Source organism: Anguilla anguilla, chromosome 2, assembly GCF_013347855.1.
Source record: "Anguilla anguilla isolate fAngAng1 chromosome 2, fAngAng1.pri, whole genome shotgun sequence".
Lineage (NCBI taxonomy): Eukaryota > Metazoa > Chordata > Actinopteri > Anguilliformes > Anguillidae > Anguilla > Anguilla anguilla.
Window position 1 is genome coordinate 66,968,524 of NC_049202.1, and position 22,690 is coordinate 66,991,213.

A 22,690-nucleotide genomic window follows, 5' to 3' on the forward strand; every position below is an offset into this window, starting at 1 on the left:
GATGTGAGTACTACTGGGGCAAGCCTCAACCCCCTCCACCCCCACCGCCCCCCCCCAACATCAATTAAGCAGCCAAGCCCAGCCTGCCCTATCCCAGCACTTACCCATACGCTCCATTACTGATCAGCTTGATGGTCTGAAAGTCTGTTTCACTGGGAGGCTTTTTGGCTCTCGTCTTGCCCTGGGGAATTTTTTTTTTTTTTTTTTCAGAAGAAGAAAGCAGAGCCGACTGAGATTTAATGCACAAAAACAGACGTTTCGCAGAGTGCAAGACTGTCAGAGTGCATTTAGGGTAGCTCCAGCCTCCCCCCGCTGTCCTCGCACCTGTATATCAAGAGCGGCTGCCAAGTTTGCTCATTACAAAAGGGAGCCTAATGCCAGGCCTGAGCGGCCATAGGATTTCAGGGGTTTTATCTCGGCTCCTTGATAAACAGCACAGACTCAATTACTGGGATTAACTGCCACTTGTTCCGAGTAATTAATGCTGAATTTACTGGTGCTAAAAGGCTGTGGCGCCGGAGGATTTGGGGGTTCTGGATCCCCCAGAGAGAGAGAGGCGAGAGACTGACCTCCGCAGAGTCGTCAGTCTCAGGGGTGTGGGGTCCTTCGCTGTCATAGCTGTCCAGGTTCACCATTTCTGGAATCAAACAGAGAGGCGAATCTCCACACAACATTGAAACCAACACCATTTTCTGTTCAATGAGACAACCAAGTGACTTTTTGCATTTATACATTAAGGAGATAAATGAATCAGGAAGAAGGCACTGCATCAGTGAAGGCCTGTTGGTTTCCAAACAAATAGGCTGGTGGAGAGTCTCTTATCAAGTTCTGTTCCGAATCTGGAATTTACATTTTTAGAGCAGTTCCATTTTCAGGTGGAAACCAACATGGTGCGATTTGGTTTCGTTACATGGAAAATATTTTGAAGATGGACATTACTACTGGCTGGATTTAACAATTATTTGTCTACCATTATCCCCTCTGTTGTTAGAAGCAGAAGTAAACTTCCATTTTTGAACTAGATATTCAATAGTTGAGCTGAATGACCTCCTAACACGCTTGGTCTCATTAGAAAGAGGCTAAAACTATGAATCTTTTAATAATAATGTCATAGTGCTTAGCCCTGATTCCAACACCATAAGGCAACGTTAATAAGTAAATTGTTGATTGATTGCTTTGGTTGGGCTATTGCCAAGAAAGAATTATATAATATAATTTATAGCATAAATACATTACCTGTCATTTTCGATAAACATAACTGTTTGGCTGTTTCAATATCTGAAAAGCCTACTGACACTGAGCAATCTACATTTGAGGTTGTGGTTTTTATAGCACTTCAAGCAAATAGCTGCCAGCACCTTCATCACAACAAGCCACTGGGGTTTTTGAATCAAAATGGCATGGAACTAAAAATAGCTTCCAGTGATTAAAACGCTGCAATGCAATTTCACGCACCTCAGTATCGCTAAATGGTATATTAAAATGAATGCGTTATTGCCTGCATGCAGTGGCAGGCATTACCATTGCACTTCATTACACGCTAGCATGACGCAAGGCCATCGATTTCAATCTTTCTGAACGTCATTTTCGCCAGCAACGCCGCCCATTTTCATTCCCGCTCATCTCCGTCTATTTATTTTATTTATTTTATTGTTCATTATTTTTACAGGGACAGTGCACAATTTAAAAAGCAACTGCACCAGAGTTAGCTAGCAGCTAATTTGCATCTGTTGTCCCTGGGCAGGGCATACAAACGACAACCACAAAACAGCGAATACGCTACAGAAAACACCTGTCTCACCTTCCAGGGGGTCCCGGGTCAGCCCCAGCTGGCTGATGATGTAACGCGGGATGTCCGTCTTCATCAGGTGTCCCTCCTTGGCGTGGTCCTCCGCCGCCTCCAGCAGGTGGTAAAACTCTTCCGGGTTGAACTCCTGCCGGGCGGGGGAACACAGCAGAGCGTGACGCTCATGGGCCGACGCACGAGTCAATACACACCCCCCCCCCCCCAAGGGAGCCCCCGCCTCAGACAGAACCAGGCCGACGCACGAGTCAATACACACCCCCCCCCCCCCCAAGGGAGCCCCCGCCTCAGACAGAACCAGGTACAACGTGATCAATAAGGCAGAAGTTATTCAGCTTTAATATATGCATTGTAATACGAGGCGGCTACAGCCAGAAAGATGACGGGCAGCCTCGATTGCGTTTTAGATCAATGCGCTGCCGCGTGTCAGATGATTTACATGGGGGAGCGGAGGAAGGCCGTGGAGAGACTCATCGCACGCTGGATAATGACCCGCTCCAGCGCCTGTGACATATGGCCAGTCCAAACGCCTGGACCGAACATAAATGAACAGATGATAGATGAATCACACTGACACCAGCGCTAAACATGCTTGAACTAGCAAAACGCGGTCTGCCTTCGTTCAATTACATAAGTGGCACGTCGTGCTAAACTCCTTCCGCGATGCGGCCGACCCCTCTGACCTCACCAGCGCATCTCCCTGGCAACCGGAGAGCTCGTCAGCGAAGGCTCGGGACAAACGACTGCCAGGTGGCGGAGTTCACCGATCGGAGTGCGGCCGCGACGCGGCGTTCCGTCCACGCTCACTCCAAAGAACGCCGCAGCCCTCCTCTGAATCCCTCCTCGTGCGGAACGCAGTCCAAGCCAACCGAGAGGGACCGGAGGAAGCATTCTGCTGACGCCCTCACATTTCCCCACGTGGGCAGATGCTATAATACCGCTTTGCATCTTGCGAAACAGCACACTTTCTTTGCGTTTAGTTTTTAGTTTAGTTTATTTGACGAAATTAGAACACGTGTATCAAAAGACTTGCACGTGAAGAAATTGACAAGGATTACATGAAAAAAGTCCTGGACTTAATTTCCATCGAGGTCCTGGATGTTCCACACTCCTGCTGCGTGTAACACAGGCAGGGGGGAAGTCCCTTTAGCTGGCAGCACTGCCGGAAAATACATCATAAAATGTACTTTAGCATGCCTCTCACACGCACCGAGAGGGACAGGGCAACTGTGCGTCTGACCTGCTTTGACAGCCGTTTTACATGCACATCTCCTCCGGCAGATTTACATTCAGGTGTTCAACAGACAAGAGCAGCTTACTCGCGCTTCAGTAAATACCCTCACGGAGAAACAATTCGGGTTAAGTACCTTCCTCAACGGCAACACCCCACCTGGGAACCTCTCCATTATGAGCTCGGTTCCCTAAGCATTACATACACTGCTGCCCAGTGCTGTGTTAAGTCAGAAGGCCCGGTGGTATTTACAGAGCGCACAGTCTGAGGAGGGATTAGTGACGGTGAGAGGACTGCGGCTCCTCTGTCTATCCCCTTTGAGTTCGGCCGTCACTCCGCCCTGCGCGCGTGTCGACACGGGGACGGCTCGTCTCCCCGAGCGGGGGGGGGGGGGGGGGGGTGCTAGGGCCCTGAGGGACGAGCGAAGCCTGGCTGAGCCGCTCGCGGGGGGGGGGGGCAGGCTTTCCACACGTAACCGCCACGGACACGTTCACGCAGGGCGCGTTTGGGCCTTCGGTCTTCGGCGTGTGAAGCTCGTGCTGAGGCGCGAGGAGGACCGCGTGGCCTGAGGGCCCAAAGGGACGAGCGGCCGTCTCACCAGACACTCCAGAAGCCTGGCCGGGCGGGAGATGATGATCAGGAGCTTCTTCACAAGCTCGGTCACGAAGGCCACTTCTGAGCTCTCACTACGCTCATAAGCCTGGGAGAGAAGAGAGAGAGAGAGAGAGCAGAGAAGGAGAGAGAGAGAGAGAGAGAGAGAGAGAGAGAGAGAGCAGAGAAGGAGAGAGAGAGAGAGAGAGAGAGAGAGAGGGGGAGAGAGAGAGAGAGAGAGAGAGAGAGAGCAGAGAAGGAGGGAGAGAGAGAGAGAGAGAGAGAGAGAGAGAGAGAGAAGGAGAGAGAGAGAGAGCAGAGAAGGAAAGAGGGAGAGAGAGAGAGAGAGAGAGAGAGAGACTGATTTATTCACTTGGAAAACAAACCCAAATCCCAGAAGACCAAAAGACCAAGCAAAACCTACAGATGCAATCAAACCATGCCAAACTCTTTATATAAAGATCTGGTTATGTCACGGCAATTACAAACATCCATCTGTGTATTTTTCCTCTGTTACTAATGTCAATCTATTTTTATCTGTTTTGAAAGTGCACTGCTAACATACCATTCATCTGGAGCTAATTCAGCCTTTGAGCAATATGGCAAACATATTTGAGACACTACACGCAGCTGCGCTGCTAAACTACCAATAAACTACGTCAACTTGGCCCTTAAACGAATCAGCTCATATAAAACCCGCCTCAATAAAATCCAATTAACACACGGCTCTGAAAACAACGGTCCAACCAAACACAGTCATACGGGAGTCAAAAAATCAAAACGCAAACTCAACTCAACCAAATGAAAGCTAAACCAATAACCACGCCTGATTTACAAAGCAAAGAGGCCCAGACAGGCTGCGGCAGGGCAGCGCTCCAGACCACCCTGTCCAATCAGGGAGCGGCCGCCAGGGCGGGGGGGCGGGGGGGTCACTCACGTCGTTGAGGAGTTTCTCCAGGTTCTCCTGCAGCTCGAAGAAGTAGACGGTGGTGATGAGCTCGTCCCGCGCCTTGGCCAGGCAGTCGCGGGACAGCTCGGCGATCTGGTGGTGGATGAAGCTGAGGACGCCGTCGGCCAGCGGGAGGACGCTCTCGGGCGAGTAGCGCTGGATGAAGTCGGCCAGGCGCTCCTCCATCTGGGCGGTGGCCTGGGGGAGAGGCCGGACAGGGCCCAGCGGGGACAGCGGGGCCAACGTTACCCTCGGGGCTGCGGTGAGGTTGAGGCGGGGCAGGGCCGGGGTGGGGCGGGGCGGGGCTTGGGGGGGGGGGGTATATTAGCAATCAGCTTTGAGCGTTACGGAATCTAGAGGGGTTGGGCCAGGCTGACTGGGGCGTAATTCTGTTTATATTTATGCTTGCAGCTCTGTCACATTGCAATTGCGGAGTTACATCAGCCATGCAAGCTAAGCAACCCAGAATCAATCTATGTTCATTTATGCTTGTTGCTACTTGATTTTGTTCCAAAGTGACTACCAAAAAGTATCTTTAGGCAAAAAGAAAATCCACATGAAGTACTGGTGTGAAGTTGGTTTTGGCCTTTGTTCAGAAGAGTAGGGATCACATACAGAAAGGAGTGATTATAGGTTTGCACTGAGTGACCCAGAAGGAAAATGCTGTGAAATCGAGTGATAAGTCAACAAGGCAGCTGGTGGCCGAGCGGGCGTGAGTGTGTACATGCGCATTATGTGGATTTCTGACCTTAGGGAAGCGTTCCTTGTAGACATGGTTCATCATGACAATTTCGTTGTCATAGCACGAAGGCGAGCGCCCCGGGCTGGAGGGAGAGAGAGAGAGAGAGCATGGCAGTCAATTCTGCATTTCTGAGCGACAGGGAGTCGAGGCCCACTGCCTCTTACAGTGCAATAACCAACCAATCAGGAATCCAAACTAACCAGCTGCTCCAATCACCAGGCCCTTTAACTCAGTGCTATCAGAGTTATAAAGAGATGCAGAAATTCGGAGGGAGGTGCCAGCTGGGTTTGTGGGCGGGGCCTCTGTGGAACTGACCTCAGGCTGCGGGATCGGGGCCGGACGTGGGGGGAACGCCGGCCCCCGTCATCGTCAGTGATGCTCTCCGTGCTGCCAAAGTGCTTGGACAGGAAGTGCAGCTCATCCAGGGTCGGCTGGAAGGGCAGCTGGTGCAGTCGCTCCTGGGAGGAGCTGGAGGACTGAGAGGCCGGGGGAGGGAGGGGGAGCAGGAGGAGAGGGGGAGAGGGAGAGGCAGGAGGGGAGAGATGGAGGGGGAGCAGGAGGAGAGGGAGAGGCGGGAGGGGAGAGATGGAGGGGGAGCAGGAGGGGAGAGATGGAGGGGGAGCAGGAGGAGAGGGGGAGGCGGGATGGGAGAGATGGAGGGGGAGCAGGAGGGGAGAGACGGTGGGGGAGCAGGAGGAGAGGGAGAGAGGAGCAGGCAAGAGGGGAGAGATGGAGGGAGGGGTGTGGATGAGAGAGGGAGGGGTTGTGAGAGCAAACAGATGGGGGAAGGAGAGTGAAAAAGGAGGGGAGGGAAGAAACGAAATGAGGGGAGGAGAGACAGAGGCAAAGGACAGCAGTGGGTGGGAGGAAAACAAAGGACAGGAAGAGAGCGAAGGAAAGAACGTGGGGGAGGAATGAGGGACAGAGGTGACAAGAGACGGAGGAAATAAAGAAAAGTAGCATGTAAGTAAAAGGGGGAGAGAGAAGGAGTAAAGAAAATGTAATGAGAAACCTTGACTGCTCACAGAGCTTCTAGATGCATTCTTCACACAGGCTTCCCCATTATGGAATCTGCAATTGCAACATTCTCACACAAACCCACAGTATCACCCACACCCACACAGGCCACTGCGACCACAGACCACACTCTGTACTAATGGAAAGAGAGCACTGAACACAGGAGGGGCATCTCTTCCTCATGACAACTGTGCAGGCACCTAGTGAATAGCTAGAGCAGTGGTAACCAACCCTGCTCCTGGAGATCTACCATCCTGTAGGTTTTCATTTCAACCCTAATTTGGCACACCTGACTCTAGCAAGATATCTAGCTGTTGAAGAAGGTGTGCTTTGTTAGGGTTAGAATGAAAACCTACAGGATGGTAGATCTCCAGGAGCAGGGTTGGTTACCACTGAGCTAGACGATACTTATGAAACAGCAGCCTCCCTCATAGACCTGTAGCTAATCGCTAGCCTCTAGGCTCATGTGCGTAACTGTCTATTACTCCAGAGCAAACCTGGGGGACATAAGACCCGCCTAAACCAGCAGGATGGGGCCGACTGTGCCCCACTGATTTGGGCTCAGTCATAGTCAGCTAATGGCACAGCCCAGACTGAAACAAGCACTATCTCGTCTCTCACAGGGAACACACTTAACTGGCTGAGGCACTCGTGCTTCTAGATGCTTAATGCCACTTTAAAAACATGACCTATTCAAACGACAACACCCAACGGTTTTTTATTTGAAAGACGGAGGGACTCCGGACTGGCATTAAAACTACAGCTGCTCCCAGGGTTCTCTCCAGCATTCTGATGGATGCACTCAACTTCCTCTTAAATACAACTCACTGGAAGATTCCACTCAGCCCTTCTAAAAAAAAACCACCTTGAGTCGACTTCAAACTAATGAACGGAGGGTTTTGGGACATTCAACAGCCATCTCTTTCACATCCATTAGGAAATTCAATGCCTGCCCTCACTCACTTTCAGACCTCCCCCCCCTTTCAAAAAAAATAAAAAATCACTCAGACTGCCAGCAGCCACTAATGGCTCCGTCAATCACAATTAAAGCATCAATTAAACAATTAAGAAAAGCAGCATCGGGGAAGCAGAGGGGCCGCACTGGTGAAAGAGTGAATCCCCCTTGAATCAATCATCCTCATCTCTCTCGTTCCAGGCACTTCTCTCTCCCCCCGCTCTCCCGCTCGGCCACGCCCCCCTCCACCCCCCCAGATGGATATTTTATTTTACTGAAGCGATTCAGGTTAATTACTTTGGTGAAGGGTAGCATGCCAGCGACCTGCCCAGGAATGCCACCTACAGTCTAAGAGCGCAAGCCCAGTCCCTCAACCAATATTTTTAGTTCCATTTACAGTAGCATGTACTGCAATGTCTCCCATCACAATATTTCCTTTCCCAATTTTTTCGACACGTATGACTGAGTTTCCCAGAATGAAGAAAGAAGTGGAACGACTGTGTTCCCGTGTCCAATGTGCGCACGTGTACGGCCAGGGATAGCAGTCACGGCGAGCAGCAGAACGAAACAACCAATGGCACGGCTCAAATGGACATGCAAATATATGCAAATTTGCTCTGATTAACCTGAATTTTAAAAAATTGCTTTTTTTTCCCCTAATTAATATACTCAAATGTCACTGTGAACAGATTTTCTCAGAAGCATCTCATCAGCATGAGCTATCCTGCACGCCGCTGTGCTAATCAGTAGCGTAGCAAAGCTCCTCACTGGCCAGACTGACCAATCACAGGCAGAGCAGCACGTCGCCCACAATGCCCAGCCCCCACAGTGGTGCGCTCACATCTGAGTTAGGTTGTCACCTGAGAGACAGGCTAAACAACACAACATAATTTCCAGCGCAATCCCTGCCAATTGCAGTGTCCTGTCTTTATGAATGGTACCATCCCTGCGTGCTATTGGGCTAGCAGGTCACATGTGGCCCGTCATAGGCATACTTTTGGTTCTTTGAAAAAATACATAGATTCAGATGCATCAAGCATTGCAATCACATCTGATTCTGCACAGTCTCAGCTGACCTCCCAGTAAGAATAACAATAAATAATATTCATGCATTAGGAAAAGCATCTGCTTTGTTTACAGAAGCATACGCTACATCTATGCATCTGTGCATTGTTTGATAAGCAGTGTGTAAAATGTTTGGTCCGCATGCAACATTCTCAAAAAGAGTGTGGTTCACAGGAAGCAGCAGATGATGCCTGCTGTAAAAAAGGCCACTGGATGGAGATCAGCCTGTCTCCATCACAGGAACAGGAAGTGTCTGTGTATCAGTGTAGAGAAAGGGGGGGTGAGAAAGATAGAGAGATTGACAGATTGAGAGTTTGAGAGAGAGACAGAGACAGTCACATTGACAGGATCTGTGTGTATCAGTTTAGAGAGAGATGGAGAGAGAGAGACAGATTGAGAGTTTTGGAGAGAGACAGAGACAGAGACAGACACAGGGACAGGATCGGTGTGTGTATCAGTTTAGAGAGAGATGGAGAGACAGAGACAGACAGGGACAGAGACAGACACAGGGACAGAGAAAGACTTGTGCTTGTGTGAGAGGTGCATCATGGGGGCAGTAGTACCGTTGAGCTGGGCGTGTTGGTCCCATAGCCAGAGGAGGGCAGCGAGGCCAGAGACCATCTCCTCCCGTCTGCCCTGCAGGGAGAAACAGCGCAGCACATCAGCCCCAGGCGAACCGCCACCCTTCTTTCCCACTGGAGCGGGGGAGGGGTTGCCTTAGCGACGATTTCCGCCACGTTTTTTTTTTTCTTTTTTTTTTTTTCAGCGGCACTCCCGTCTCTCCCTCCACACAAAACCGAGCAAACGCCAACACTCAACGGAGGCACCGCGGCGTCGACACTCAAAAGACAGAGCCGGACGGACGGACGGACGCACGGGTCACATGACCGCAGCCTAATCGAACAGTCAAACGAATCGAACGAATGAGAACAGTCGACAGGAATCTGGGATGCGGCGAGGTGCTGGCAAGCTGCGGACAGCGGAGGCTGGCGCGCGGATGAGGACAGCGATGCCACGTGATGTAGTACAGTAACTCCCCCCCCCCCCGGCCTCCCCACAGTGACACGGACAGACCACTCCAAACACAGAGCGCGCGCTGCGTCGTTACCTGTCTGCTCTGTGCCCGTGGCTGCTTGGGAGAGACACACTGGGTTAATATCGAGATTTCGCACGCTCAAAGGGGAGGACTCTCACTCGCCCCTCCCCCCCCCCCCCCCCTCGCCACAGTGACACGGTACGTGTACAGTATGTCAGGTAGTGTACGGGAGTGTACAGTATGTCAGGCAGTGCACGGTAGTGTACAGTATGTCAGGTAGTGTACGGTAGTGGACAGTATGTCAGGTAGTGTACGGTAGTGTACAGTATGTCAGGTAGTATACGCTAGTGTACAGTATGTCAGGTAGTGTACGGTAGTGTACAGTATGTCAGGTAGGGTACGGTAGTGTGCAGTATGTCAGGTAGTGTACGGTAGTGTACAGTATGTCAGGTAGTGTACGGTAGAGTACAGTATGTCAGGTAGTGTACGGTAGTGGACAGTATGTCAGGTAGTGTACGGTAGTGTACAGTATGTCAGGTAGTATACGCTAGTGTACAGTATGTCAGGTAGTGTACGGTAGTGGACAGTATGTCAGGTAGTGTACGGTAGTGTACAGTATGTCAGGTAGTGTACGGTAGTGTACAGTATGTCAGGTAGTGTACGGTAGTGTACAGTATGTCAGGTGTGGACCCCAGGAAGAGTAGCTGATTGCCACGGCGTCAGCTAATGGGGACCCTTTAAATAAACAAACGAACAGTAAACACGGACAGACCACTCCAAACACAGAGCGCTGGCTCCAGCGTTACCTGTCCGCTCTGTGCCCACGGCTGCTCGGGAGAGACACACAGGGTTAACATCGAGGACAGAGAACAGAGATTTATTTCGCACGGTCAGAGCGGAGGACTCTCGCCCCGGTCTGACCTCGGCCCAACGCAGCCGGCCTCTGCGGCAGGTGTGAAGACGGAGCCCAGAAGACGGGGAGGCTGGGAAAAGCTGAGGCCTCCCGCTAGGAGGAAAGCACACCATGTACTGTACACCCCCACCGGCTGCTGTCCTCGGCTCCCAGAACTGAGCCGAGCTCCATCGCCTACACGTCCCTTTTAAATGGCAGACAATCACGCAGTGACTGTTCTTTGTTTGTTATTATACGTGTTAATGTGAAGGCCTTAAATTAGACAGAACAGAAGAGTACGTGTGTGTGTTTCGTGTCCTTTATACATATTTTTAAACAACGTACCACCTGTCATCACATCAATAAGTGCACACTTGCAGAGAGCCTCTAACATTGTTGAGGCACTTCAGTCTAAACAGAGAACATTTCTCGACCCCTTTCTTCCCCGTAATTCACTGTTCTGAATGACCATGTCTTATTGTAAAGCTGTATTTGCGTATTATGGACTAATATACGAAGCGGTTTCAAAATATAAGGAAAATCAGGTCAAATAATTAGCTTTTTGCTTTAGAATTAGTTAAGGGTTTTTTCCTCCCTTGTTGTTAGAAAGGCGTGGTACCTAAGACCTACCACAGGCCTGACGTGGGATTGTACGCTGACTGGGAAACCATGCAGTGGAAAATATGTGTAATGCCACAGGCTGCGATTCGACATTCAGATGTTCCACAGTCCTCTGGAAATGGATATTGCATTAGAGACAGAGGAATATGAAAGTGTGACCATCATTCTTGAGCGTATAAGATATTCAGGAGTCTCCCTTGCGGAACTCACTCCTGAAAATTATGTCAGCGTGTCACATTTATTAGACAGGTCCAGAACAGGGAACAGTGTAAGATGAGCTATATCATAAGCTGGAGAGAGAGACAGAGAGGGGAGGGGAGAGAGAGAGAGAGACAGAGTGGGAGAGAGAGTGATATTGTTCCGCTTTCCCTATCTCAACCCTTCCATGAGCCATGAGACTCCCATGCCGAGCGAATCAAGAAATATGTTCGTTTTGTGACAGTCCCCCCGCCACTCTGTTCTCCATCCATCTGTGTCTCTGTCCCGTCACCGGGCCCAAAAAAGTGACAGAGCACGGACACGCTGGCCCAATCGCTCGCCTCGGCGTGAACAACGGCTCCGCCTCCCTGACCGCTCCATCTGAGACCGTTCTCCCGCTGCGCAGAGAAAACAACAAACCGGACTAAAACGAGATCACCGTCCCCCAAATAAAACCCCCGCAGACGCCGGCGGGTCGGCTCGGGCTCGGCCGGGGTCCGTAAGGAGCCCGAATGGCCGCTCGCTGCCGCAGAGCGCCGCAGTGACTCACACGCCCACCCGATTGCTTAATACTTCAGACCGGCTGGAGGCGACCGCGGAGACCCCAGCGTCTCCATCACGGTTAACGTAAAAGACTTGCGGTCCTTTCCCAACGCGTCTGTGCGCGCGTGTCTGTGTGTGTGTGTCTGTGCGCGCGTGTCTGTGTGCACGTGTCTGTGTGTGTGTGTCTGTGTGCGTGTGTCTGTGCGAGCTGTCTGTGCGAGCGTGTGTGTGTGTCTGTGTGTGTGTGTTTGTGTGAGCGGCCGGTGCGGCGGGCTCTGTGTGTGTGTCTGTGTGTGTGTGTCTGTGTGCGCGTGTCTGTGTGCGCGTGTCTGTGTGTGTGTGTGTCTGTGTGTGTGTGTGTGTGTGTGTCTGTGTGTGTGTGTCTGTGTGCGCGTGTCTGTGTGCGCATGTCTGTGTGTGTGTGTGTGTGTGTGTGTGTCTGTGTGAGCGGCCGGTGCGACAGGCTCTGTGTGTGTGTCTCTGTGTGTGTGTCTGTGTGTGTGTGTCTGTGTGCGCGTGTCTGTGTGCGCGCGCCTGTGTGTGTGTGTCTGTGTGCGCGTGTCTGTGTGTGTGTGTGTGTGTGTGTGTGTCTGTGTGAGCGGCCGGTGCGACAGGCTGTGTGTGTGTGTGTGTGTGTCTGTGTGCGCGTGTCTGTGTGTGTGTGTGTGTGTGTGTGTGTCTGTGTGTGTGTGTCTGTGTGCGCGTGTCTGTGTGTGTGTGTGTCTGTGTGTGTGTGTGTGTGTGTGTGTGTGTCTGTGTGTGTGTGTCTGTGTGCGCGTGTGTGTGTGTGTGTGTGTCTGTGTGTGTGTGTGTCTGTGTGTGTGTGTCTGTGTGAGCGGCCGGTGCGACAGGCTGTGTGTGTGTGTGTGTGTGTCTGTGTGCGCGTGTCTGTGTGTGTGTGTGTGTGTGTGTGTGTCTGTGTGTGTGTGTCTGTGTGCGCGTGTCTGTGTGTGTGTGTGTCTGTGTGCGCGTGTGTGTGTGTGTGTGTGTCTGTGTGTGTGTGTGTCTGTGTGTGTGTGTCTGTGTGAGCGGCCGGTGCGGCGGGCTCTGTGTGCGTGTCTGTGTGACCGGGCTCTGTGTGCAGCTCTAGCGCTGAAGGGCTGATGGGACCAGGTCACAGCACACCGCACGCAGTGTTTGCTCGGCAGTCGTAGAGCACACAGGTTTTACACGTTGGCTGATAAAACGACTGGACGCTGTTCGGGTTAAGTGCCCTGTACAGAACGGCAGTCCCCCGATCTGCGCTTTGACCCTGCAACCTTCCGGTCACAATTTTAAGCGATGTAGCCTTCCCGGACGGACATCTCGGGGCAGGGCTGGGATGCGTGAGCCTGGATTTTTGAGGGGGAAGTCGGAAAAGCGCAGTGAGGGGGGGCGGGGCAGCTCTCTCTCAGGCACTGGGGGACGTACCTTCTGGACGAGGCAAAAGAGAAGTGCGCTGGGGTGCTGGGGGAGAAATTTCGGGGGCTGTCCAGAGGGCTGCTCCCTGCAGGGACAGAGAGATGTCAGATGGGGGGGAGGGGGTTCAATGATAAATGGCAGGGTGAAATACATGACAACCATTACAAAAACAGGTATATACAGCGTCTGAGAAAGGTGTACACGCGTCTGCCATGTTTCAGATGCGCCGCATAGAATGTGCAAAAGACACAAAAAAACATATGAAGACTATTCCTAAGCCCATATATCAGTGAGTTGGTCTACATGAAACAACTCCTTCTTGATGAACGCCTAATTGAAATGGCAGGAATGCCGTCTGCCAAGTTAATACTCAGCTGCGAGATCTTGTTATTCTGCAGGGCTTCAGTCAGAAATAACCACAGTTACACTATGGTACAGTACTCACCGATGTGACCCGGAAGTGGTGAATGTGGGCGTGGCAGGGTGGGGGAGGTGCTTGTCAAGATCAGGCTCTTCCTGTTACTGGTGCGGCAGCTGTCAATACAGAGCACACAGGTTTTCAGCAGTGAACTGTACACTATATATATGAATCGCAACTTACACCATCTGACTCTCCTTACAGAATGACATATCTTTTCGTAATGTGTGTCTGCGTGTGTGTGCGTGTGTGTGTGCGTGTGAGTGTGTGTGTCTGCGTGTGTGTGCGTGTGTGTATGTAAGTGTGTGTGTGTGCATGTGTGTGTTTGTGTGTGTGTGTCTGCGTGTGTGTGCGTGTGTGTATGTGTGCGTGTGTGTGTGCGCGTATGTGTGCAGGGAGTCACATGAGCCCAGCTGGAATGCCCCAGTGAAAATGAATTTCCACTTTCCCAGCTGTAAATCCTGACCAGACCCCTTTCATGTGGGATAATGACACAGAGAGGAAGAGCAAGGAGGAGAAAATGGGAGAGTGAGAACAATGACAAGCTGCGATGAGTAAACCAGGGAGAGCTGAGCCCTCCTGAGGCTAACGCTGTCCCCCAAGCGCAAGAGCACACCTGTCACTCACACCCTGCACAGGACCAAGGACCTCCCTGCAACCACTGTGGAACAGCTCTGCCTCCACAAGCATTTTAGTGTCATAAAGAGACTTAACATCTGATTTCTCTCATGTATAAAGCATTAACTTGCTGTAAGTTACGTCGTGCAGTGAAATTGTCTTTGTCTCTACCATTGGCAAATCTTGAATTTAGTCAACTGTCTCCTCATTGGCAACCTTTTTGTCTTATTTAGCAAAAAAAGTAACAGAAATAAAACATTAAGTCTAACTACAAGACAAAAATATTTGTTAATTTGTTAAAATTTGTCTTGCAGTGAAGCTCGCTCTGCATGGCCCTTCCCTCATACGGCATGCTGCAGCCGAGTGTCCCTCAGGACTGATGATGGCTGACATATGAAATCACTGCACCCACGTAACGTACCGCAGCTCACAAGGCAAGATTAGCTCCTCGCTAAAGACGAAAAACCCTCACACTGTACCGCGAGCACCACTGGACCTGGGAGGTTTCTATCGGTGTGGCACTCAGGTGCACAACAACCTCAATATGGACCATACTGTATATTTGGTGGCATATATTCTGTTATTTTCAGATAATATATTTTACATAGCTAAATATGGATTACTGAAAAAAAAACAAATGGTTTGGACATTCTAGACCTGAATGATATGATTATTATTCCAATTACACATCTCTCCATTCAGCCTAACGATGGAGACTGAGAGTGCTGGCCTTGGTCCAGGGAAATTCCAACCAATCAGGCGATTACAGAACTGTGACACGTGACGGCTCTCTGCGACATGACATCACAGGCGATTGTGTCCAGTCAGCCAACCACCGCCAGGACACAATCGTGAAGTCCAGGTGGCCACGTGAGACAACGTACACAACCCTCAGAACACCTGACTATTCCACCATAGACTCCCTCACAACCACAAAACCCACCGATATTAACATGCAACGAATGGATTACAGCAGCTGGCCGCTCTAGTCTGTTTCTTGATCTGTGGACAGTGCAGCCGAACTTTGAGGCGAAGGGAAGCGCGCAGTGAACGAACGGCAGCTTTTCGCGTCCCAGTCCCAGTCCCCCCGTCTCTGATCCAGCGAGCCCACCAGGCTCGGCCCGTGAGGCTGCAGTCAGACGGGCGTGAGTCTGGGCCTGGAGGAGTGGCCAGGGCCCACGCTGCAGCCATAAAACCGGCCTCAGTGCGCAGCTCCAGCGTGGGGCTGTCTGGGTGCATCTGTCTGGGGCCCGCCAGTCAGCACCAGGCAAGAACGCATTAGAGACATAACCCCCACTCCTCATTACGCAAAACTCAGCACTGATGTCTTGGGTTAGGCACAAACAGACACGGTACAAACAGATCAGCGTGCACACACGTACTCACATGTATAGACGCACATACGCACAAAGACACATCGACACATAAACCACAGATGCACACACTCACACACACACACAAACACACACACACTGCATATCACAAAAGATCAGCTTGGGTGGAGCTGCACTCGAGTCATTTAAATGTTTTCCCCTGACAATAACAGGAGTGCAAAACTAAGAGCTGCATCGTCACGGGAATTCGACCATTAGCGAACAACATGACACAAGAATATATAATGAGCGTAAAAAATGTATGACCAAAAATAAGCTCCCGTATGGAAATAAGACAGCTGCAAGCTGAAACCTGCCCTCCTGATACCTTCGCTTTCATTCAGAGAGTTGAGACCAAAAAACAAAAGCAGAGACTCTGAGACACCGTGGTCCCTGCTCTCCGGAGCGCTGGGGGAAAACTGCCAGCCTTTGTTTGGCTCAGAGGCAGGAAGAGGGTCTCCTTACACAAACAGACCCTTTGCTCTTATACCGCTGGCAGCCCTCATACAGCCTCTTTGTTCTCGCTGTATAAACCGGGGCGGTCTGCGCAGCTTCCCTTCGCATGCGCTAACCTTTAGACCAGGGGTGTTTCCAGCCGAATCCCAAGGGGGGGGGGGGGGGGGGGGGGGCCGCGGCGTCCGTGAGTGTTTTTTTGTGGTTTCCTGCCAATTAAGGCCTTTTTAAGAGCAGGGTGCGCGGGTTCCGTAGCTAAGCGATGACTCGAAATGAAACGCTTGTGCCCGAGAACGCCCCGAAAAGCCGGGGGGGGGGGCGGGCGCTGCGGCCCTCTGGGAGTCTGACACCTGTGCTTCTGACAGGTCATTTGCGCATAAATATGAAGCCTGCAGTCTGCAGAAGTTCTCTTTGAATCTATAAATCTGGGGGCTATGGGCAGCTCTCTGTGCACACACTCTGTATAAAACTAGTGTTCTTCAGACGGTTTCATTGCACCTGTAATATAAACCCAGCGGCCTTTTGATGGGTTTTTATTTTAAATGACAGTGTAATGTCAGTGGTTTTAAGGGTTCTCTTTCCACAATAAAGATGCCAATTTGGTCAGGAAAATAGCAAGCATTTTGAATGGCCTGTTCTCATCGTAACATGTGATGCTATGTTGTTATGTTTATGTTATGTTATGCCATACATAAGACTGTCTGCATCTACAAAGAAAATGGTATTTAGGCAGTCACTTTGCAAGTATAAAGTTGCTAGCCTTTAGACAAAAACTGGACTTTATTTTGTTTCACCTTGACTCCAAAACAAATAACAACTGCATGTGAACACCATCCCTGTCCAAGTGAAAATCACATTTCATTTGAACAATAAAGACCCTTCCAGCACAAACAATTTAATTCATGGTTATTCCATACTCAGGGTCTGCCCTGACAACATATATACAGTAAGTATTTATAGGAACAGTTGAAAAACATTTCCAATTCTTTTGGATTAAAGTAACACAATAGTAAACTCAGACAGCAGGCGAACAAACAAATGCATTACAGAAATCTGTCGCTAGGCCGTGATCAGAGCTTAAGCAGAACTAACATCAGCTGGACAGATTCCATTTATAAATGCAAAAAAATGTAGCATATTTAAATATTTAAAGGGAATGCATTAGTCTTTTAAATGTGTGACATGCAGGCTGATTCAGGTCAGGTAATGATGTCACCCACTAATGCTCTCTGAGCCTCAAACAAACAGGAGAAATCTGCACAGCTGCGTTCTCTCTCTCTCTCTCTCTCTCTCTCTCTCTCTCTCTATATATATATATATATATATATATATATATATATATATACCATTATCTCCAATATTCTGCTTCTCTCCTTTGACCTTTTATGCTCTGGGAGTTAATAAATAATTTTCTGCATAAATATTATAACATTACAAAATGACTGAAATGGATCAAATGCTGTCATCTGCCAATAAATGCTATGCACGAAATATAATACACATAATATCCAAATGCAATCAAGTCTTATTTGGCAATGTCTCTCTTTCCCTGTCCTCTCGATCTTTCCCCCCACCCTCCTCCCCCTTATCTCTCTGCACTGGGGCAGTTGGGTAATTACACACTGAACCGCAGAGGAAGAGAAGCAAGCCAGATGAGAGCCATAAAGACTCTATGCCCAGCTGAAGAGGAATCTGTGCAAAGCAGTGCTGAGAGTTCCCATCAGCTCCTCACGAACGACACGTTATCACAACCAAGCGTAATAAAAAAAGAAAATAAACACGCCGTTTTTTCATAAAAATAAAGGCCAGCCTGGAAAAGAAACGAAAGCTAAGTCTCTCCCCGTAAATCTGTGACACCAAGAGCTTAAAATCTGAGGAAGGAGGATGAGGATGAGAGGAGAGAGAGAGAGAGAGAGAGGGAGAGAGAGAGGGAGAGACAGAGACAGAGAGAAAGGGAGAGAGAGAGAGAGAGGGAGAGACAGAGACAGAGAGAGAGAGGGAGAGAAGGGAGGAGTGCGGACGCTGAGCTGATCCAGCAGCGTGTGTGCTGTGTGTGGTGGACTCAGCGATCCTGTGCGTCGCGGTCGGCGCCCCGCCCTCCCGCCCCCCCCCCGTCCCTTCGGCTCGGAGTCGCGCGCGGATGACAGTCCCCGCTCCGCTCCGTCTGAGGGGGCGCCGTAAATCACGCGCCGCCCTGACGCTGGCGACGCACAGACAGCCGCGCGGAACGCGGCGCACGTGAGCGTCGCTAATGAGCCCCGACGCCGCCACGCGCATCTGTCGCATCTCGCTGCTCGCAAAGGAAAGATAAAAAATAAAAACACGCAGACGCAGCGGAGGCCACTCACAACCCTCCCTTCAGCCAGCCAAGATCATTCAGATCGGTGAGAATCAACGCTGCCCTTCCAGCGGTGTCTGAGCTGCTGGGCCACCGTACTCCGGCAAGACAAAGAGAGCCGCTTGGGCAGAGCCGCCGCTGAAAGGCCGGTTAAAAGACGCCGAGCTCTATCGACGTCGGAGACGATCGAGCCGAAAGGTCACACGCTGAAGGCTCCGTCTGAAGCGCGCCGAGAGCCCTCGCCACAGCAGGCCGGGCGAGGGGAACCGCGCCGTGCCAACGCATTCACACCCGCCTATTTTTACCCAGCCCTCACACGCTGGGGACTGTAAACACCTCGCTCTCTCTCTCTCCCTCTCTCTGCCCCTCTCTCTCTCTCCCTCTCTCTCTCTGTCTCTCTGTCTCTCTCTCACTCTCTCTGTCTCTCTCTCCCTCTCTGTCTCTGTCTCTCTCTCTCCCCCCCTCTCTCTCTCTCTCTCTCTCTCTCTCTCTTTCTCTGTCTCTCTCTCTCTCTTTCTCTCACTCTCTCTCTCTCTCCCTCTCTCTGTCTCTCTCTCCCTCTCTCTCTGTCTCTCTCTCCCTCTCTCTCTCACTCTCACTCTCTCTCTCTCCCTCTCTCTCTCTCTCTCTCTCTCTCAGTGCATAACCGGTGGGAGAGAATGGCTCTGGTTTTCGGGGTGCTTCTGATGCTACCGGTAGCCATGGCGCATCCCCTCCTCTGTCCTCTCCCTCCAGTCACTGCGGGCCCCGGCCTCCCAGCTCGGACCGGTCCGGGGCGCTCAGGTCGCGAGTCAAGTCTGCGCCACGGCGGTAATGAGTCGTGCCTGAACGTAACGAGCAATTATCTTCCTGCAGCCGAGCAGTGAGGCGTGAGCCCTGCCCTTTACCTTTAAGCCCATCCCTCATCCACACTCCACAGCACAGCATGCCATGCACAACAACAACCACACAGAGCGAGGACAGCACGTACACTCACACACAGAGCAAGGACAGCACATACAACCACACACAGAGCGAGGACAGCACATACACTCACACACAGAGCAAGGACAGCACATACACTCACACAGAGCGAGGACAGCACATACACTCACACACAGAGCGAGGACAGCACATACACTCACACACAGAGCAAGGACAGCACATACACTCACACACAGAGCGAGGACAGCACATACACTCACACACAGAGCGAGGACAGCACATACACTCACACACAGAGCGAGGACAGCACATACACTCACACACAGAGCAAGGACAGCATGTACAACTACAACCACACACAGAGCAAGGACAGCACATACACTCACACACAGAGCAAGGACAGCACGCACTACAGTCACACACAGAGCGAGGACAGCACATACACTCACACACAGAGAAAGGACAGCACGTACACCCACACACAGAGCGAGGACAGCACATACACTCACACACAGAGCAAGGACAGCACATACACTCACACACAGAGCGAGGACAGCATGTACACTCACACACAGAGCAAGGACAGCACATACACTCACACACAGAGCAAGGACAGCACATACACTCACACACAGAGCGAGGACAGCACATACACTCACACACAGAGCGAGGACAGCACATACACTCACACACAGAGCGAGGACAGCACATACACTCACACACAGAGCGAGGACAGCACATACACTCACACACAGAGCAAGGACAGCATGTACAACTACAACCACACACAGAGCAAGGACAGCACATACACTCACACACAGAGCGAGGACAGCACATACACTCACACACAGAGCGAGGACAGCACATACACTCACACACAGAGCAAGGACAGCATGTACAACTACAACCACACACAGAGCAAGGACAGCACATACACTCACACACAGAGCAAGGACAGCACGCACTACAGTCACACACAGAGCGAGGACAGCACATACACTCACACACAGAGAAAGGACAGCACGTACACCCACACACAGAGCGAGGACAGCACATACACTCACACACAGAGCAAGGACAGCACATACACTCACACACAGAGCGAGGACAGCATGTACACTCACACACAGAGCAAGGACAGCACATACACTCACACACAGAGCAAGGACAGCACATACACTCACACACAGAGCAAGGACAGCACATACACTCACACACAGAGCGAGGACAGCACATACACTCACACACAGAGCGAGGACAGCACATACACTCACACACAGAGCGAGGACAGCACATACACTCACACACAGAGCAAGGACAGCACATACACTAACACACAGAGCAAGGACAGCACATATACTCACACAGAGAGCAAGGACAGCATGTACAACTACAACCACACACAGAGCAAGGACAGCACATACACTCACACACAGAGCAAGGACAGCACATACACTCACACACAGAGCGAGGACAGCACATACACTCACACACAGAGCGAGGACAGCACATACACTCACACACAGAGCAAGGACAGCACATACACTCACACACAGAGCAAGGACAGCACATACACTCACACACAGAGCAAGGACAGCACATACACTCACACACAGAGCAAGGACAGCACATACACTCACACAGAGCAAGGACAGCACATACACTCACACACAGAGCAAGGACAGCATGTACACTCACACACAGAGCAAGGACAGCACATACACTCACACACAGAGCAAGGACAGCACATACACTCACACACAGAGCAAGGACAGCACATACACTCACACACAGAGCAAGGACAGCATGTACACTCACACACAGAGTAACGACAGCACGTACACTCACACACAGAGCAAGGACAGCACATACACTCACACACAGAGCAAGGACAGCACATACACTCACACACAGAGCAAGGACAGCACATACACTCACACACAGAGCAAGGACAGCATGTACACTCACACACAGAGTAACGACAGCACGTACACTCACACACAGAGCAAGGACAGCACATACACTCACACACAGAGCAAGGACAGCATACACTACAGTCACACACAGAGCAAGGACAGCACATACAGCCACACACAGAGCAAGGACAGCACATACACTCACACACAGAGCAAGGACAGCACATGCACTCACACACAGAGCAAGGACAGCACATACACTCACACACAGAGCAAGGACAGCACATACACTCACACACAGAGCAAGGACAGCACATACACTCACACACAGAGCAAGGACGACATGTACCACCACAGCCAAACAGAGCGTGTACCACAGCCACACAAAGAACCAATATGAATTCTGCTGTGAACTCACTATCGGTAATTGTTTTTTTCCATTTGACAGGCGTACTGTGTGTATTTTCCATAACCACAGCATGTAAAGATGTCCCAACAAGAGTTCAACTACGAGAGTTCCCAACTACTTCACGTGCACCTCAACGGCCAAGCTTGCGGGGGGGTGCAGTGAGAAAAATGACTCCTCCGTTGGAGATCTGAGGGAGCAGAGAGCGTACCAGGCACCGAGAGGCCGCGTGATCGGCGAGGGAGCGCCAAATTCAGAGGGGAGGATGTCAGCGTGACACTTTTGCTCTGAGGCCATTGCTCTCCCGCCCCGCACTGATCCAGGTCACCATGCGCAATTAAACGGTCTAAGCAGAAACGCCCCCGGCGAAATCAATACACCAGCTTCCTATCAGCCCATCTCCAACACTTACACGCACACGTACACACAGACACAGAGCAGATAAACAGGTGAAGGCAAAGGAAATGACCCGGAGACACACAGGCGGAAACCAACAGGCACACACAAAGGCACAAACTCTAGAAGACGGACACTCCACGTGCACTACGGTTAAGGAAGGCCTAAACTACACCCAACACCAACATATGACTGCACAACTGTGTGTGAATGTGAATTGCTTGTGTGTGTGTGTGTGTGTTTGACTGTGTGTGAGAGAGAGAAAGAGACAGAGAGAGACAGCAAGAGAGAGATTATATGTTCTTTCTGAATAAACGTGTACTTTTCAAATGAAGTGGCTTGTATTGAAGAACTGAAATGACTTCCTCAGAAAAGCTCCACAGTCCCCTGCACCCCCAGCCCACCCCCCCCCCCCCCCCGCCCCCCCCGTACTACAGCACTTTTTATTATTCTTCACGGCTTCCCTGCGCAGCAGAGAGAGCATGAATGGCAGGAAATTAAGCCGCGCGCGCGCGAGGCCCGGCCTCATTGTCCACAGATTCTAAAAAAAAACATTTCTTCACCATTTCAGGCTCAGGTTTTTTCCCGCTTTGTGGAGCAGCGGAGCTAGAGAGCGCCATTTGTTCTCCGTCTCCCGCGGACGAAGGCGAAGGAGAACGGAAGGAGGGGGGGAAAGTCTGCGGAATAGATCACAATTAGCAGGCGGTCAGGACGCCTCAGAGACGCGTTAATGATCGCTGCAGACCAGCCCACCGTAAAGATCGCCGGGGATCGTGTTCAACAAACAGACTTTCATTAAGTTT

General features: G+C 51.0%; 1 protein-coding gene across 8 annotated transcripts in view; it reads right to left on the minus strand.

Moving 5' to 3' along the window:
- Positions 1–22,690, minus strand: part of mast1a (microtubule associated serine/threonine kinase 1a) — a 61,456-nt gene that overhangs the window by 16,274 nt on the left and 22,492 nt on the right. For 4 of the 8 annotated variants that reach the window (XM_035405082.1, XM_035405081.1, XM_035405079.1 and 1 more), the window contains 11 exons: positions 13,491–13,579; positions 13,055–13,130; positions 9,463–9,486; positions 8,918–8,990; positions 5,633–5,793; positions 5,324–5,399; positions 4,564–4,773; positions 3,634–3,735; positions 1,802–1,934; positions 570–637; positions 105–181 (listed from right to left, as the gene is read on the minus strand). In XM_035405082.1, coding sequence (XP_035260973.1) covers positions 105–181; positions 570–637; positions 1,802–1,934; positions 3,634–3,735; positions 4,564–4,773; positions 5,324–5,399; positions 5,633–5,793; positions 8,918–8,990; positions 9,463–9,486; positions 13,055–13,130; positions 13,491–13,579 — 1,089 coding nt within the window. The remainder of the gene's footprint in view (positions 1–104; positions 182–569; positions 638–1,801; positions 1,935–3,633; positions 3,736–4,563; positions 4,774–5,323; positions 5,400–5,632; positions 5,794–8,917; positions 8,991–9,462; positions 9,487–13,054; positions 13,131–13,490; positions 13,580–22,690) is intronic. The other 4 variants (XM_035405086.1, XM_035405080.1, XM_035405084.1 and 1 more) reach the window with 2 other exon arrangements.